We start from the raw sequence: 14,798 nt of genomic DNA, 5'->3' as shown, positions 1-14,798 counted from the left end.
ACTGTAAAAATGATAAACAGAATAAATAGTATTTTTCAATTCACCTTATACAAGTATCATAGTGCAATTTTTTTATTATGAAAGTGCAACCCACAGATGCATTTTTGTTTTATTACATAACAGCACTCAAAAACAAAACAAAACAAAACAATGTAAAACTTTAGAGCCTATATGCCCACTCACTCCTACTTCTTGTTCAACCAATGGCTAAAATAAACAAGTTTGTTTACATATATGAGCGATCATGCTGTCAGCTTCTTATTTACAACGTCACCTAAAAATGAGAAGAGGCATTTGAACAGCACTTTTGAAGCTGGCATTGCAAGGATTCAGATGTCAGATATACTAAACATTTGTATGTCCCTTCACACTTTGGCCAGTATTCCAGAAGATATACTTCCATGCTGATAACGATCATTAAAAAATTATGTGTTAATTAAATTTTGATTGAAATCCTTTGGGGAAAAATAGTATATCTCCTGTACTGTTTTATCCACATTCTGCCATATATAGCAGTCTTGAATGACGACCCAATTGTTCATTTTAAGATTTTAGAATGCAAAGAAAGTACCAATGTGAGATTTCTAAAGACAATAACACCACTCAACTCAAGGTGTAAGAATCTGAAATGCCCACATTTCGTCTTTTGGGGATGAAGTGTGGCACATACTTTCAGAAGTCTTAAAAAAGCAATACTCCAATATGAAAACTAAAGAATCCAAACTACCAAAAGAGAAAATCAACCTTCCATTGGTGGCATCAGATGTTGAATATGAACATGCATCACTCTACACGGCTTTGGATCATTATCAAACAGAATCCATAAACAGTATGGACGCATGTCCTTTGCAAAGGTGGTTGAAGAATAAAGAGACATATGAATCTTTAGCGCATCTGCCATGTAAATATCTTATGACACCAATTACAACAGAGCATGCGAATGCTTGATCTCACTTTAAAGTGACCATGTAAACAAGAAGCAGGTAACATTATCTCCTGCAAATGTAAACAAACTTATTTGTCTTAGTGGCTGAAGAAAGAGGAGGACTGAGTGGACTTGTAGGCGCCAAAGTTTTACACTGTTTTATTCCTCAATGCAGTTATTTTTGTTCACAATTCTACATCTGTACATTCAACACGCAAAATAAAGGAGACTGCATTTCAGTACCTGTATGAAGTGAACTGAAAAATGCTATTTCTTTTCCTTTTACAGCAAATATTTGTAATTAAACATAAATAAGTGAGCACTCTATTCTTTGTTGTAACTGAAATCAATATATTTGAAAATGTAGAAAACATCCAAAAATATTTAAACACATGACTGACTATTATTGTTTAACTGTACAATTAATGATATGATTGCAATTAATTTTTAAATTGCTTGAAAGACCTACTAAAAACCTAACCTTCACCTTCAGGCATTGTCAATTACAACTTTAGTTTATTAGTGTACTATTGAGCTTTTTCTAAAGAATAACAATATAGGACTTCCAAATGAGATCAGTGTGCATGTTTTGTTAAATCATCTCTGCACAATATCACTTTACTTTCATTTCAAGAGGAGCTTGAAATAGAAAATTGCTGGAAGTTCCTGGCTTACTGACAGAGAGAGGGAGCATGTATGTGCAGATTGCTCATGTTGCAGCAGACATTTATATGGCCTGTTTTTCACTCAGGGAAAGAAATCCAGAGGCTGCATTAGAGTCTACACTAATTGTATTTTACTCATACTTTCTCTTCTTCTGAAAGGAGATTGCAAGAGTCCAACTGTAGAATTCTTTACCAGAAAAGATGATACGAAGCCCAAGCCTGACCATTCAGATCCAAAGTGAGACCCGACTTTTCACTAAAGCCAGTTCCCCCTGTAATGACATCTTTCCCATGGTAACTAGCCAAAGGAAAGACGAGCTCCTTTGGACAGCTTAGTTTTATTTGAATAGGTGCAGTTCAGCACTAAGATACCATGATGACCAGCTCAGACACAGAACAGTGAGATTAGATAAAGCTACAGACACGACTGCGGTCAGGTAGAGTCACTCATCAAGCAGAGGCCCACACATCTACTGGAGCTGCCCTTTCACCCTGACATCTGGTAGATCTGTGTTTGTGGACAGAGCATTACCCACTATGCAAGCTCAGGCCCGGCAACGGGGGGTGGGACAACAAAGGGGTCAACTGCCCCAGGACTTGGTGATTCTAGACGGCACAGAGCTCCCAGACAACACTACCATGGGAACGCTGGAGACTGGAGCCTGGGCCATTTAGGACTGCTGCGGGAGTGCCATGCTCTTGTCAGCTCTGAGGGCTGGTGGAGGAGAGGGGTACCATGCCATTCAGGTAATGCTGGAGACTTGCTGTCCCAGCCCCACCCCTTTCACCTGAGTCCCCGCCCCTTCCAGGATTATGGTGCTGGGCCTCTCCACACACACATTGCCCAGAGGCCTGGCAATCCTATTGCTCCCCCATGCAAGCTTTTTTCATTTTTTTGCTGTATGTGGAAGAGCGGGACTGGAGAGCACTGGACTCTTTTGGGGATCGTTTATTTGGATGAAGCAAATGCTCTGAGCTGAAGAGGATTTGGTTTGAACTCACAACTGTATGGTGAAGACTTCTGGTACAATATGGAAGTAAGCAGTTATGTGTCTATGTGCCTGAATGAAGAGGTCAGAGGTTATCTTCCCTATCCACAGCAGGACCAGTTAGGAGACAGTTGTCATTTTAGGCTCCTGTTCAACCACAGAATGTTAATGAATGAGACACAGAGTCTCTTTCAGGAAGATTTGATTCTTATTTCTTTATTGTTTTCCTTACTCCGACTAGGGAACGGTTATCCAGCCAGTTACGCACCCACCTTATAGTAACCCCATCTAAGTTGTATTTGCCTAGTTTATCGATATGAAGATCATAAGAGACTGTATCAAATTCCTTAGTAAAGTCTAGGTATACCACATCCACCGCTTCTTCCTTATCCACACCTCAGCAGGTATTCTGAGATGCATTTTGCTTCTTAAAAAGGAAGGTCTTAATGTATAGGAAAAATAGAAAGTATGGCAAAAAAACACCTTGGCTTAAACAGGAGATCTTGCATGATCTAAAAATCAAAAGAGAGTCATATAAAAGTGGAAACTAGGACAAATTACAAAGGGCGGATATAAGCAAACAATACTGGTATGCAGGGGCAAGATTAGAAAGGGAAAGGCACAAAAACGAGCTCAAACTAGCTACAGACATATGAGGAAACAAGACCTTCTATAAATATATTAGAAGCAAGAGGAAAACCAAGGACAGGGTAAGCTCATTGCTCAGTGAGGAGGGAGAAACAATAACAGGAAACTTGGAAAAGCAGAGGTGCTTAATGACGTCTTTGTTTTGGTCTTTAACAAGAAGTCTGATGATGAAGGAGTGCCTAACATAGTGAATACTAGTGGGAATGGGGTAGGTTTAGAAGATAAAATAAAAAGAACAAGTTAAAAACTACTTAGAAAAGTTAGATGTCTGCAAGTCACCAAGGCCTGATGAAATGCATCCTAGAATACTTAAGGAACAGATAGAGAAGGTATCTGAGCCTTTACCTGTCAAACTGAAAAATCATGGATGACAGGAGAGATTCCAGAAGACTGGAAAAGGGCAAATATAGTTCCCATCTATAAAAAGGGAAATAAGAACAACCCAGGAAACTACAGACCAGTCATGTTTAACTTCTGTGCCAGCGAAGATAATGGAGCAAGTAATTAAGGAATTCATCTGCCAATATCTGAAAGATAATAAAGAGAACACGTAACAGCCAGCATGGATTTGTAAAGAACAAATCATGTCAAACCAATCTGATAGCTTTCTTTGATAGGATAATAAGTCTTGTGGATAAGGGAGAAGTGATGGATGTGGTATACCTAGACTTTAGTAAGAAAATTGATACAGTCTCGCATGATCTTCTTATCAATAAACTAGGCAAATACAACTTAGATGGGGCTACTATAAGGTGGGTACATAACCGGCTGGATAACTGTCCTCAGAGAGTAGTTAACAGTTCACAATCCTGCTGGCAGGGCATAACAAGTGGGGTTCTGTAGTGGTCTGTTTTGGGACAGGTTCTGTTCAATATCTTCATCAACGATTTAGATATTGGCATAGAAAGTACGCTTATTAAGTTTGCAGATGATACCAAGCTGGGAGGGGTCATAATTCAAAATGATCTGGACAAACTGGAGAAATGGTCTGAGGTAAATGGGATGAAGTTTAATAAGGACAAATGCAAAGTACTCCACTTAGGAAGGAGCAATCAGTTTCACACATACAGAATGGGAAGTGATTGTCTAGGAAGAAGTAGTATAGAAAGGGATCTAGGGGTCAGAGTGGACCACAAGCCATGAGGGCAGGTGACTAGACTTGATGAGCTCTCAAGGTCCCTTCCAGTTCCAGTTCTAGTTCTAGTGTTCTATGTCTTGAGTACTGCAGACAATGCCTGCAACCACCCTACCATGCAGCAACCTGGAATCTCCAGGAGCCCCTGTCCAACAGGAATCATTGCTTCCCCAATACTAAGTGGCTCCGGGTGCTAAAAACAGGATTTTGCACACAATATTATGTAAATGTTATTTTTTTAGTCCAGTGTTTTTTTACAAGCCTAAAATCTCTCTCTCTCTCAAACTCCATGCTGTGTTTGTCTTGTTGTCGTTTTAAAAAAAAAAATCTACATTTTGAACAATACTGAAAATATTAATCATGAAATATCTTTATCACTCTGGACATAAACTTTGAGCCCAATTCTGTCACTACTTAGAGGGTCTGATCATGGTGGGCAGTACAACGAGACATGACTTCAACAGGGCTTCTCACAGAAGTAGGCACTACAAGGAACAGCATTTACAGGAGCATAGCTTCTGTATTAACTTTCAGTGATGCGGAACACATAAGTATCATCTAGCAAACCCTCAGACTTATTTAGTGATTTCTGAATGCTCATAGCATTTAGGAGTCAGTCTCATTTTATCTAAAATTTTCAATAGACTGAAAAATTTGTGGGTGGTTCTTTAATGCCCCTAGTCTCCTGAACATCCTAGCAAGTAATGAAAAAGTTTTCTTCTATGAACAGGTACTTTAGGGGATCTATTTTACAGGGTAAAGTAAGGTACCAAACTGCTACTTTGGAGTTTAGATTTGAGATACTGCTTCCCTCTGAAAGCTGGGACACATATAGTTGAGTATTTTCAATTACTAGAGAATACTAGACGTACTGAAGTTATTTCAGATTTGTGCTTCACAGAATATCCCAAAAGTTTTATTCACTGAAATTCTAAATAAACATCTCTTTCTTAAAGCAAATTAAATATTATTATATAAAAGTTTTTCTACTTGTTTTTACCAATGTATCAATGGTAAATTTCATATCCATTACATAATATAATTTATCATACCTCAACATAACAGGCCAAATCCCTCAATGTTTAAATTAAGAGGTTTTTTTGTTTGTTTGGCTGTTGGGTTTTGATTTAATTTTTTTTTTTAAGAATTTTGAAAAACAAACAAAACACCTTTTCTTTTTAAATTTCAAATTAGTGGCAAGTTGTCCCCTAGTCAAACTGGAAGGGCAGGTTTTAGCACAGGTAAAAGCTGCCAGCATATTAGTTACCTTATATCTTGGGCTGCAGAAAATCTAATGCCCTAAATAATGGTCTAATGTGAAAATTACAACCCAGCAGAACGTTTTCTAACATGGCGAGAGAGCTACTGGGTTATTCAGTGCTAACATTAACTTCCTACATACAATATTAATGGAGAGGATTTATGTACCTTTGAATATTTCTCAATCTTGTATCCTGCTCCCAGGATAAAAGTTGTTGTCATGTCATATCCAGTTTGGTTTCCGTGGCCACTTGGCCACCAAGTCTCCACTGTAGCATTCTTAAGGAGAGAGGAAATCAACAAAAAAATCAATTAGAAGTTAAAGTCAAAACAACATGCGTGTGTCTTACGATAACCATGCATCCAATAGGAGATTTTCAATTTCATAACCCCAGAATATAAGGGAATAAAATGGGACCCAATGAGGGCCACTCCTCCCCATAGCACCAGAACTGTATAGGGAGCTGTATTCGGTGCACCTCATCATAGGGACATCTAGGAAGTTCTTCCCCTTCCTCTCTCCTGCCCCCTGCTCCACTAACACACAGCACTGGGAAGGAAAGTGCACCGCGACCAAGCAGAGACTCCTGCTCCTCAGAACAGAAGCAGCCAGACCACTGATTTCTGGAGATTCAAATAATTGTGTATAGTCTGTACAGTACGGAACCTTCTCTGCTCTTTGCTAACTGGCTGTTTGTTTCAACCCTCACCCCTTCTCTCCCTCAATCTCCTGCTCATACACCTTCTTCTCCCTTGCCCTGTTCCTCTCATCCCCCTTCCCTTAACTTTTCTTTCCACTTAGTGCTCCTAACTAAACCCACCAACTATGAAGTTAACATGATGTTTGCTGCCATTACATTGTTCAATCTGCTTGTGTGTTTTCTTCCTCATCCCTCACCCTGTATCTCTCTGGTCTATTTCAATTGTAAGCTCTTCAGTGCAGGGACTGTTTCCTACTCTGTATTTGTACAGCACCTAATATAAAGGGGCCACCCTCAGATACTATTGTAATAAACATTATTAATAAATAAATGACAATGTAATAATAAATAACAACTACACTACCCATTGAACAGCAATGGGAGTTAGATGACTAGATGCTATTTGTACTTTTGAAAACCTTCCTTCTCATCTATCATTTTCCCTGCAGCCCCCTCTTCACACGTCATGCTGGTCATATGGTGGTTCTGCTCACTCGTTCAGTTAAATTGAGCTTTTAAATAAAGGAGAAGGACCCATCCCATTCTCAGGCTTCAGTCCTTTGGTTTTTTCCTCTCTGTATAATTGAGTATTATTCATTTTTATTGATTTAGTTACCGCAAACAAAAAAATTACTTTCCTCTCGTGATTTAAAGGATCTTATTTTCTCAATCAGATAAAGTAAAGTTAACAGCAACTTATTTCATACAGTTATATCTTCATGCCAACAGCATACTATGCTGCCCAGTTCTATAACTTATTATGAAGAGCATTAATACATGAATAGGAGGGCTCAACAAAGGAATGTGTCAATGCAAGATGCACCTGGATATTTTTGCATAAAGCCAGCAATATGATTTGCTGTAGCTATATCCAGGCATAATCAGCTATTGCTACTAGCATTTCAGCTTCCCATGCTCTGGAATTATCTTAACCAATAGTGTCTGGATACTAACCTGGAAATTCCAGGAATAAAATTGAAGCATAAAAATCAGATTATGTTCCATCTAATATGGAGTAGTCCTAGAAAGCTAGATACACATGCAACTTTCTTATTGGTTGTTAATGATGTCATACCCATATACATCTATTAGCAGATAAGCAATTTCAAAATAGCAATAAAACACTGTGCAGTGAATTTCAGGGTGATTATTGTACATTCAGGTTATTACAGTCTCGGACTGAGACCATCATTTGAAGTGAGCACTCATTGACTAGAAATTCATTTTTTGCCAGGCCTTGTTGTTTATCAGACTATGCAAATCTGTTGCACAGCTTGTGGGCTTAGTCTGGCTCTCAGATACATAACAGAGCAATGTTGCATGTCTTATAAAATCAGCTGTTGTGAATTCATGCAGTAAAACTCTTTATATACAGGCAGTCCCCGGGTTACGTACAAGATAGGGACTGTAGGTTTGTTCTTAAGTTGAATCTGTATGGAAGTCGGAACTGGCGTCCAGATTCAGCCGCCAGGAATGGACAGGACAGCACAGCCAACACCCAGGCCTCCCCGGTGGGTGCATTTGCAGCTGTGTTTCTCCTCTTCCAAGGACTGCTTCATTTCTCTGACACTTATCTTTAAGAAGCCCTCCTCTGAAGGGACTAAATTAATAACTAGTGAAGGAGAAGCAACTTCATTAACTTTGCACCTGCCTTTCTGCTAGGCAAATTCTTTACTTGTTTGCCCTTAGTTACCCAGGGGTATCAGTACTGATTATATGAGGATTGCTTTTCCCCTCCCACCACCAGTATCTAAGGGCCAAAGATACTATTGACAGCACATATATATGCCCAGAACACAATGGTTTGGGATATGAAATACTGCCATCATATAGAAACTCAGGAGCTGTCCTACGGGATCCATGTAGTTCAGTAACCTGTCTGACAATGGCCCGTACCAGATGTAGCTGAGGAAGGTGAAAAAACCCACAGTAGGTAGATATGATAAACTGCACAATCTGTACCAATATAAAAAAAATGGATTGGAGGATTAACAGCAGCATGATTTTGTGGCCAATAGAAGCTAGAGATTATGCGACTTCTCTCACTTATTAGGAATGAAATGCCACATATCCCATCCACGCTGCTCAGTGTCCCAGTGGAGGTATCAGTTATGAGAAGGTAGGAGAGCTGTTTCCCTGCCGTGAAAGGCATTAGGCTGAATACAGCAGAGATGAGGAAGCAAATGGGAAAATTAAAACTGTGCTGGAGACATCTTGCATTTTCTTTTAAGCAACCAGAAGGAAACATTTTGTTACTTGAAACTGTTCAGGATTCACCCCCTCACCTTACTGATGTTTACAAGCAGCACAATTCTGCCTTCTCCAGGACGAAGTTCTGTGGTATATGTCTGCTGTGTTTGCAGCTTAGGAATGTTCACTGTCACGAGACCAGCAAATGGCTTCGAGCTGACTACATCAAAAACAGACTCTATTTCAAGACTCCATTGCTGAGCACTCTTCACTAAGCAAAAGAGGAAAAAAAAGGGCATTTATTTGTATGTCTAGACATACTAGTTCACATGCCCCTCATCTTGTTAAACACACAATTACACACCACAGGAAACGCAACAATTTACTTGTAAGTTTGCTCTTGAACAGAACCCACACTTCGCTGTCTAGTACATTTGACAAATATGTTTACATTTGCTGATTCAGGAGAGGACTATGCACCATGTAATGGACATTTGTAACTCATTTCCCCCCATTCCTAAACCATAAACAACCTTTGAAACAACCTCTGTATCACAGAGAGAATGAACCTCTCATTCTTTATCACTAAGAAGGGACTTTTCCCAACCCAGCTTCCACAGTCATTAGGTTTTCTTTTAGTCAGTATTTATTTGAGCCCAGGTCTCTTCGGGAAAGGTCCCAATCACAAGGCAACACAATCACTTTTGTCTCTTGAAGAAAAACAGTACTAATTTAATAGTAAATGAGCCAAACCCATTAAAGTTTCCAACTTTCTAATTTTTGAAAACTGGACACAACAGCACGAGTGTCAGAAGCTTCCACTGACCTGCCACCCGACCTGCAGCAACCAGATTTTCGGTGTCTGGTACACATCACAGGAAGCTGTAAAAGCCCCCCTTCAACTGGATTACTGGTAGAAAAGCAAATATCTAGCAACCCTACCTCCATGTCACTAGACAAGATGAACTGAATTATGCTGCAGATGAATGGGACCCACTTGATGGGTCCATATGTTTGTTTCTCTTTTGTCACTGGAGCATGCTGTATGAAACATGCCAAAGAGTTCTTCTGCTTAACAAGGAATTAACAAGGTAATCTAGTGAAAGGGGTATTTCCAACGAATGTTTGCTGAAACTTCCTGTTAATGTGTTAACTTTGGGTAATTACCCTCTCTATAACCAAAGCCTGCCTAAGCCTTTACTTTGCATACAAATGCTAAATATGCTTCCTGGGCGTGAGGTTTTCAAGTTTAACCCATAAACCTTTATGTAGGTCTTTGGGATCCTCTGAGAGTGATGTCTTTGTGTGAGGAGTTGGTTAGTTATTCCTCCACCTCCTCATAGGAAGGGAGGGGTTCATCCTCTTGGAGTGGATGTAAGGCAAATGGAGAAACCTAGTCATGTTCCTGGAGTAGCCTCAACTGTGGCTTTGTATTCCTTACCCTTCTTGTAATAAAGGCATTAGCAAAGCACAGCAGAATACTGTACATGCACAAAGGCAAACCAAACCAGGGGAGACATAGTATTTTATTATCACAAGAAACTGCACTGGTCTAACTCATTTTCTAGGTTGTGCTGCTTATTTCACCTGCTCAGTAATATAACAACAGAAGAACCACTGAAAAAACAGGACTATAAAACCCCTTTCGTTTATCTCCATTGTTAACTGCCAATTGCCACTGTGTGTTTAAGCTATCTGCTTCTTTCTGCTAGATAGGTAGTAATATCTCCATTTGGATTTGGGATAAAACAGAAAGCATTCCTCTCAAAACAAAATTCATCCCTGGTGTAACTTTGCTAGAATTCATTGGGATGAATCTGACATCACACCTTCACAGAGAGCATGATTTTCAGACGTGCTAGGAACCCAAATTTCATACTGAAATCAACTTTCTCCCAGATGTACTTTTTTCTCTTTCTTCTCCTGGCATGAGGAAACCAAGTCCATTCCTGAACTCCAGGCATTAAACGGCAAAAAATGGGAATAATGGCTCCTTTAGAGATCTAGTGGTTAGGAGGCTATGACAACAATCTGGCAAGCATCACAAGTGACTGTGCTGTTACAACACAGCGCAAGCTGCTGATGCATTGTTTATTTGTCCAAATTTAAACCTCTTAATTGTAATGAACATGGTCTCCAGGTTGAACTCCAAAAGCTCTGTCTGCTGAATGAGAGGGTCCTGTCGCCTTATCCAACAAACCATCTCCTGGCTGCCAGCAGGTGGAGTTGTGAGGATGTGGAAGGAACCAGGCAACATTTGCACATCTGAACTTCACAGAAGCAGTACTGAGTCTATGCTGAGGCTTTTCATTGAAATTCCGGCTATGTTAATTCTGGCTGTGCACTGGAGCTATTTTTGGAAGCTGTAAAAGCATGCAGGGAGTGACGTCTTCCCCTTTCATTTAGGCACAACAGCTTCTTCGTGTAGCGTAAAATTCAGCTCAGTGAAAAGGGCACACACACCACCTACCCACCCTGTGTTAGGTGGGTCTTGCGTGAAGCAGAGGGTAGTGTGGGTGGTCTTTACTGGCATGCATTACATTTGCAGACGGTTGAAACAGAAAATAATTTTGTTCAGTTTCCACGATCTTCACTACAATGAAAGACAAAGAAATGGCAGAGGCAGGCAAGGAAACCGATTAGGTGGCAAATATGTAATGGGAAGTCCTCTCAAATACATCTTGAGAAAAACAATCCTTCATATCCTGGCTGCTTTTCTGTTCCAGTCTCTTCAATAAGCACAGAAATCAGAGCACTGCTGAACCTGTGCTCACACTGTACTCTTCTACGCAAGACAGAACTACGGCTTTAACAGCAGCACTATCTCCGTCTGTTCGTTTTTAAATAAAAACGTGAGAGTTAGGGGACAGAAAAGAGCAAATTACACTGGAAGTTTAGGTGAACACATAAGCTGATGCAAAATAAATGCTCCTAAACAACATAATAGGCCGAAGGTAAAACAAACACATATTTGTCAGAGGAAGAGTGCTCTATTTTGAAATAACTGCTGTGTAGACATTCCCAATTTCAATTTCAAAATACAGGCAGTCCCCGAGTTACATGGATCTGACTTATGTCGGATCCGCACTTACAAACGGGGCTCTCTCGCCCCGGAGGCAGCGGGACCGCCCAGAGCGCAGCAGTCCCGCCACCTCGACCTCCGGGGCGAGAAAAGCTGCTCCGGGTGCCCCTGGTCTGCTGGAGACCGTCTCCAGCAGACCAGGGACACCCGGAGCAAAGCCGGGGAGGCGGAGGGGTCCTGTGCCTCTGAGGCTTTGCTGTGACAAAGCCTCAGAGGCGCCGGCACCCCGCCGCCGCTTTGCTCCCCATGTCCCTGGTCTGCTGGGGGGGGGGGAGGGTGCAGCTAGTGCGCCCCCCCCCCCCCCAGCAGACCAGGCTTTTGTTGTGGACCCTGGGGTAGAGCAGCTGGGGTGCTGCCAGGTTGGTCCTGCAGGGACCTACCTGGCAGCCCAGCTGTTCTGTCCCAGGCTCGAGATTCAGCCGCTGTTGAAACTGATCAGTGGCTGATTCCAGGAAGTTGGGGGCAGAGCAATTCTGCCTCCAGCTTCCTGTAGTCAGCCCCTGGTCAGTTTCAGAAGCAGCAGCTGAATCTGGAGCCAGTTCCGACTTACATACAAATTCAACTTAAGAAAAAACCTATAGTCCCTATCTTGTACGTAACCCGGGGACTGCCTGTAAACTATGCAATTGACGTAGCTCAATTTGTGTAGCTTATTTCGAGTTAAGCCCTGCTGTGTAGCGGCACCCTAAGTAAACTTTGAATAAGACTGCTGCATTTCTCAAGTGAACCAAGAATGAAGGGCAATATCATCATGACTTACCGTAGCTGGGAGTCAAGGTGAAGTAGATCAGGTGACAAAGATTATAGGCTTCAATTCTAACATCTTTCCAAATTCCTTGAGTGGGAAAAGAGGGACCCCAGTCCCAACTGAACGAACACTGCTCCTGGAATACAGGCAGATGTATCACAAATATGTATTTTCTTCATAGGGAGTGTTATCATTCCAGAAAGTAAACAGATTATTTATAAAAATTATCCACTGTAGCTAAATAAAATATTCCTATACACAAAATAAAAGGTTTTACAAATTCCAATCACTCAAGAAGAACCTACTGTATCTTCTCCTCACTTCTTGGCTAAATTCTGCTGGGAATTAAAAATACATAAAATTAGTGGGAGAGAAAAATCATACCTCTCCCTCTCCCTGTAAAAAAAACACAGCAAAAAATTCAAGAGCAGCAAATTAGTAGTTATTTTCAAGACAGTTCACAGTCTTAATGTCATCCTTTAATGTTAATGTAAGGGACAAAGAAAGGAATAGCACGTGGATAAAGGGACAAAGAAAGGAATAGCACGTGGATAAAGGTGTTTACAATAATTTAATATGATGTTATTAATCTAAGTATCTCAGGAAGATGAAAATGTTATGTCTATGATTGTACACCACATGCACCAAACAATTACACTGCATTGCTAATCTCTACTTGTCTGAGGTGTAACTGGTAACAATCAGGTTCACTGTTTCTGCCTTTTGTTTGCATGGCTCTGTCATATAGCAACAAAAAATGGAGGAAAAAATAACCATGTTTAAAAAATAGGAAAATGACATTGTGTCTACACAAATTGCCAGAAATTAAATCCTTGTGGCATAGCATGGCCTCTTTTAAAAATACAAGACAGCATCTCTTTTAAGATATCTATTGAGCTGACCTCCAAAGCCCCATGCAAAACACAATAGATCTTGTTAAAGTCTTGTACAGTGACCTATAGCCCTAAATTTAGAGACCAGCTGAGGCATACTAATTTTGGCAAGCGTCAGTGTTAGTCAAACCTATTCCTTCCATTCCAGGAGCTCGCTTGCCTTTCTATCAAGTTGCAAAAGCTTCTTCTGGGAAGAAAGCAATGTGCCAATTTCAAATGTAACCCCAGGGACAACTAGTTCTTAGAAAAGAGTTCTGGATGGGGTTAGTGTTTTTCTTTTTTTTTTTAAACTGCATCACTGATAAACTTTCAGGTTTCATTAATATAATCCCTTATATGTTTATCATTTTGTAAAAGGCCACAAGAGCAATATGCTCACCTTGAAGAATTAAACAATACATTTTTTTGTGTGGGTCTGAGGTGATTAGGTCACAATTCTCTCATGAAGATTTAGATGAGTTTAAGATTCTTAACAGTGAACCTTATACACCTACACATAGCTTTCCATTTCTCTACAATGGCAAGACTCTAACTTGAAAAAGGTTGTGTTTATTTACTTTCCAATATGGCAGCTTTGCTGATACACCCATATGTTTGAAATTAAAGCCATTTTAGGAAACATTCCAAGCAATCTGCAAGTAGAGTAATGCAATTCCTTTGAGGATAGAATCAATGAAGGTACTTTCCACAAGTCTTACGAGTTTAAATATATAGCCCAGCAAAGTATAAAAAACATTCCTAGCCATTTCACCTCTATAAATAGGACTACAGCTGTTCAAGCTCCTTCCCCGGCCCCCACATTGATTTCTAACAAACACAGTGGAAACAACATATGGAATCTGCAGAATTAAACAACTTTCCAACTTTTAATTAACTTTCATGATAAAAGTGAATCCTCTATATTTCTTTTCCTCCCCCTTAGATATTAAAGTCAACCATAGCAAGGATAATCAGGGCTGGCTTAGAGATTAGTGTTTAGCTCTGCCTAGTTCTAATTGCAATCTGCAGGGATTGTAATAGTTGTGAAGACAATGTCTTCTTCAGCCCCAAGGAGAGAAGGGAAGGGATTTCCATAAGGAACAAAGCACCAAGTCCTTTCTTGATGGGTTAAAGTACATTCAGTCATAGGTCAAAAGGATTCTGGTAATGCTGTTTGAGGTAATTGAAAAATGGAGCATTTGTAGGTCTCCACTGAGAATATGGGGTAACTTTGCCCAGAAGGCATTTACACTGTCACAAATCAGCAAAAGAAAGGCAATTCTGGAACATGTTTTCACAACTATGCCTTGATACAACAAGGCTCTTTCCGAACAGCATGAGCTCCTACAAAAAAAGATATTCCGCCGTAGGCAGTTATAACAGTGTGTACTTAAGACAAACTTTCCCAGCTTTGGCAGTTCTGTGCTAGTCTGTAATTTTAACTTAATACATATTTATATATCTATATCATGCTTCACAACACCTTAATAAGATGGAAGTGGGCTCTCCGTTAGGTAACTCTTCTCAGCACATGTCAGAGCTGTACAATATAAATAGCACAGCACATGAGCAATGGCAAACAC

The 14,798-nt window shown here is 40.3% G+C and overlaps 1 protein-coding gene across 3 annotated transcripts in view; it reads right to left on the bottom strand.

Annotated features, from left to right (window-relative positions):
- The window catches only part of MANBA (mannosidase beta), a 57,634-nt gene that overhangs the window by 29,546 nt on the left and 13,290 nt on the right, over nucleotides 1-14,798 (bottom strand). For all 3 annotated transcript variants that reach the window (XM_075929670.2, XM_075929671.2, XM_075929672.2), the window contains exons 5-7: nucleotides 12,356-12,479; nucleotides 8,609-8,784; nucleotides 5,791-5,901 (exon numbers count right to left, since the gene is read on the bottom strand). In XM_075929670.2, the coding sequence (XP_075785785.2) occupies nucleotides 5,791-5,901; nucleotides 8,609-8,784; nucleotides 12,356-12,479 (411 nt within the window). The remainder of the gene's footprint in view (nucleotides 1-5,790; nucleotides 5,902-8,608; nucleotides 8,785-12,355; nucleotides 12,480-14,798) is intronic.

This window comes from Pelodiscus sinensis, chromosome 4 (genome assembly GCF_052426305.1).
Source record: "Pelodiscus sinensis isolate ZL-2025 chromosome 4, ASM5242630v1, whole genome shotgun sequence".
Classification (NCBI taxonomy): domain Eukaryota; kingdom Metazoa; phylum Chordata; order Testudines; family Trionychidae; genus Pelodiscus; species Pelodiscus sinensis.
This window is presented reverse-complemented; position numbering and strand designations above follow the sequence as displayed.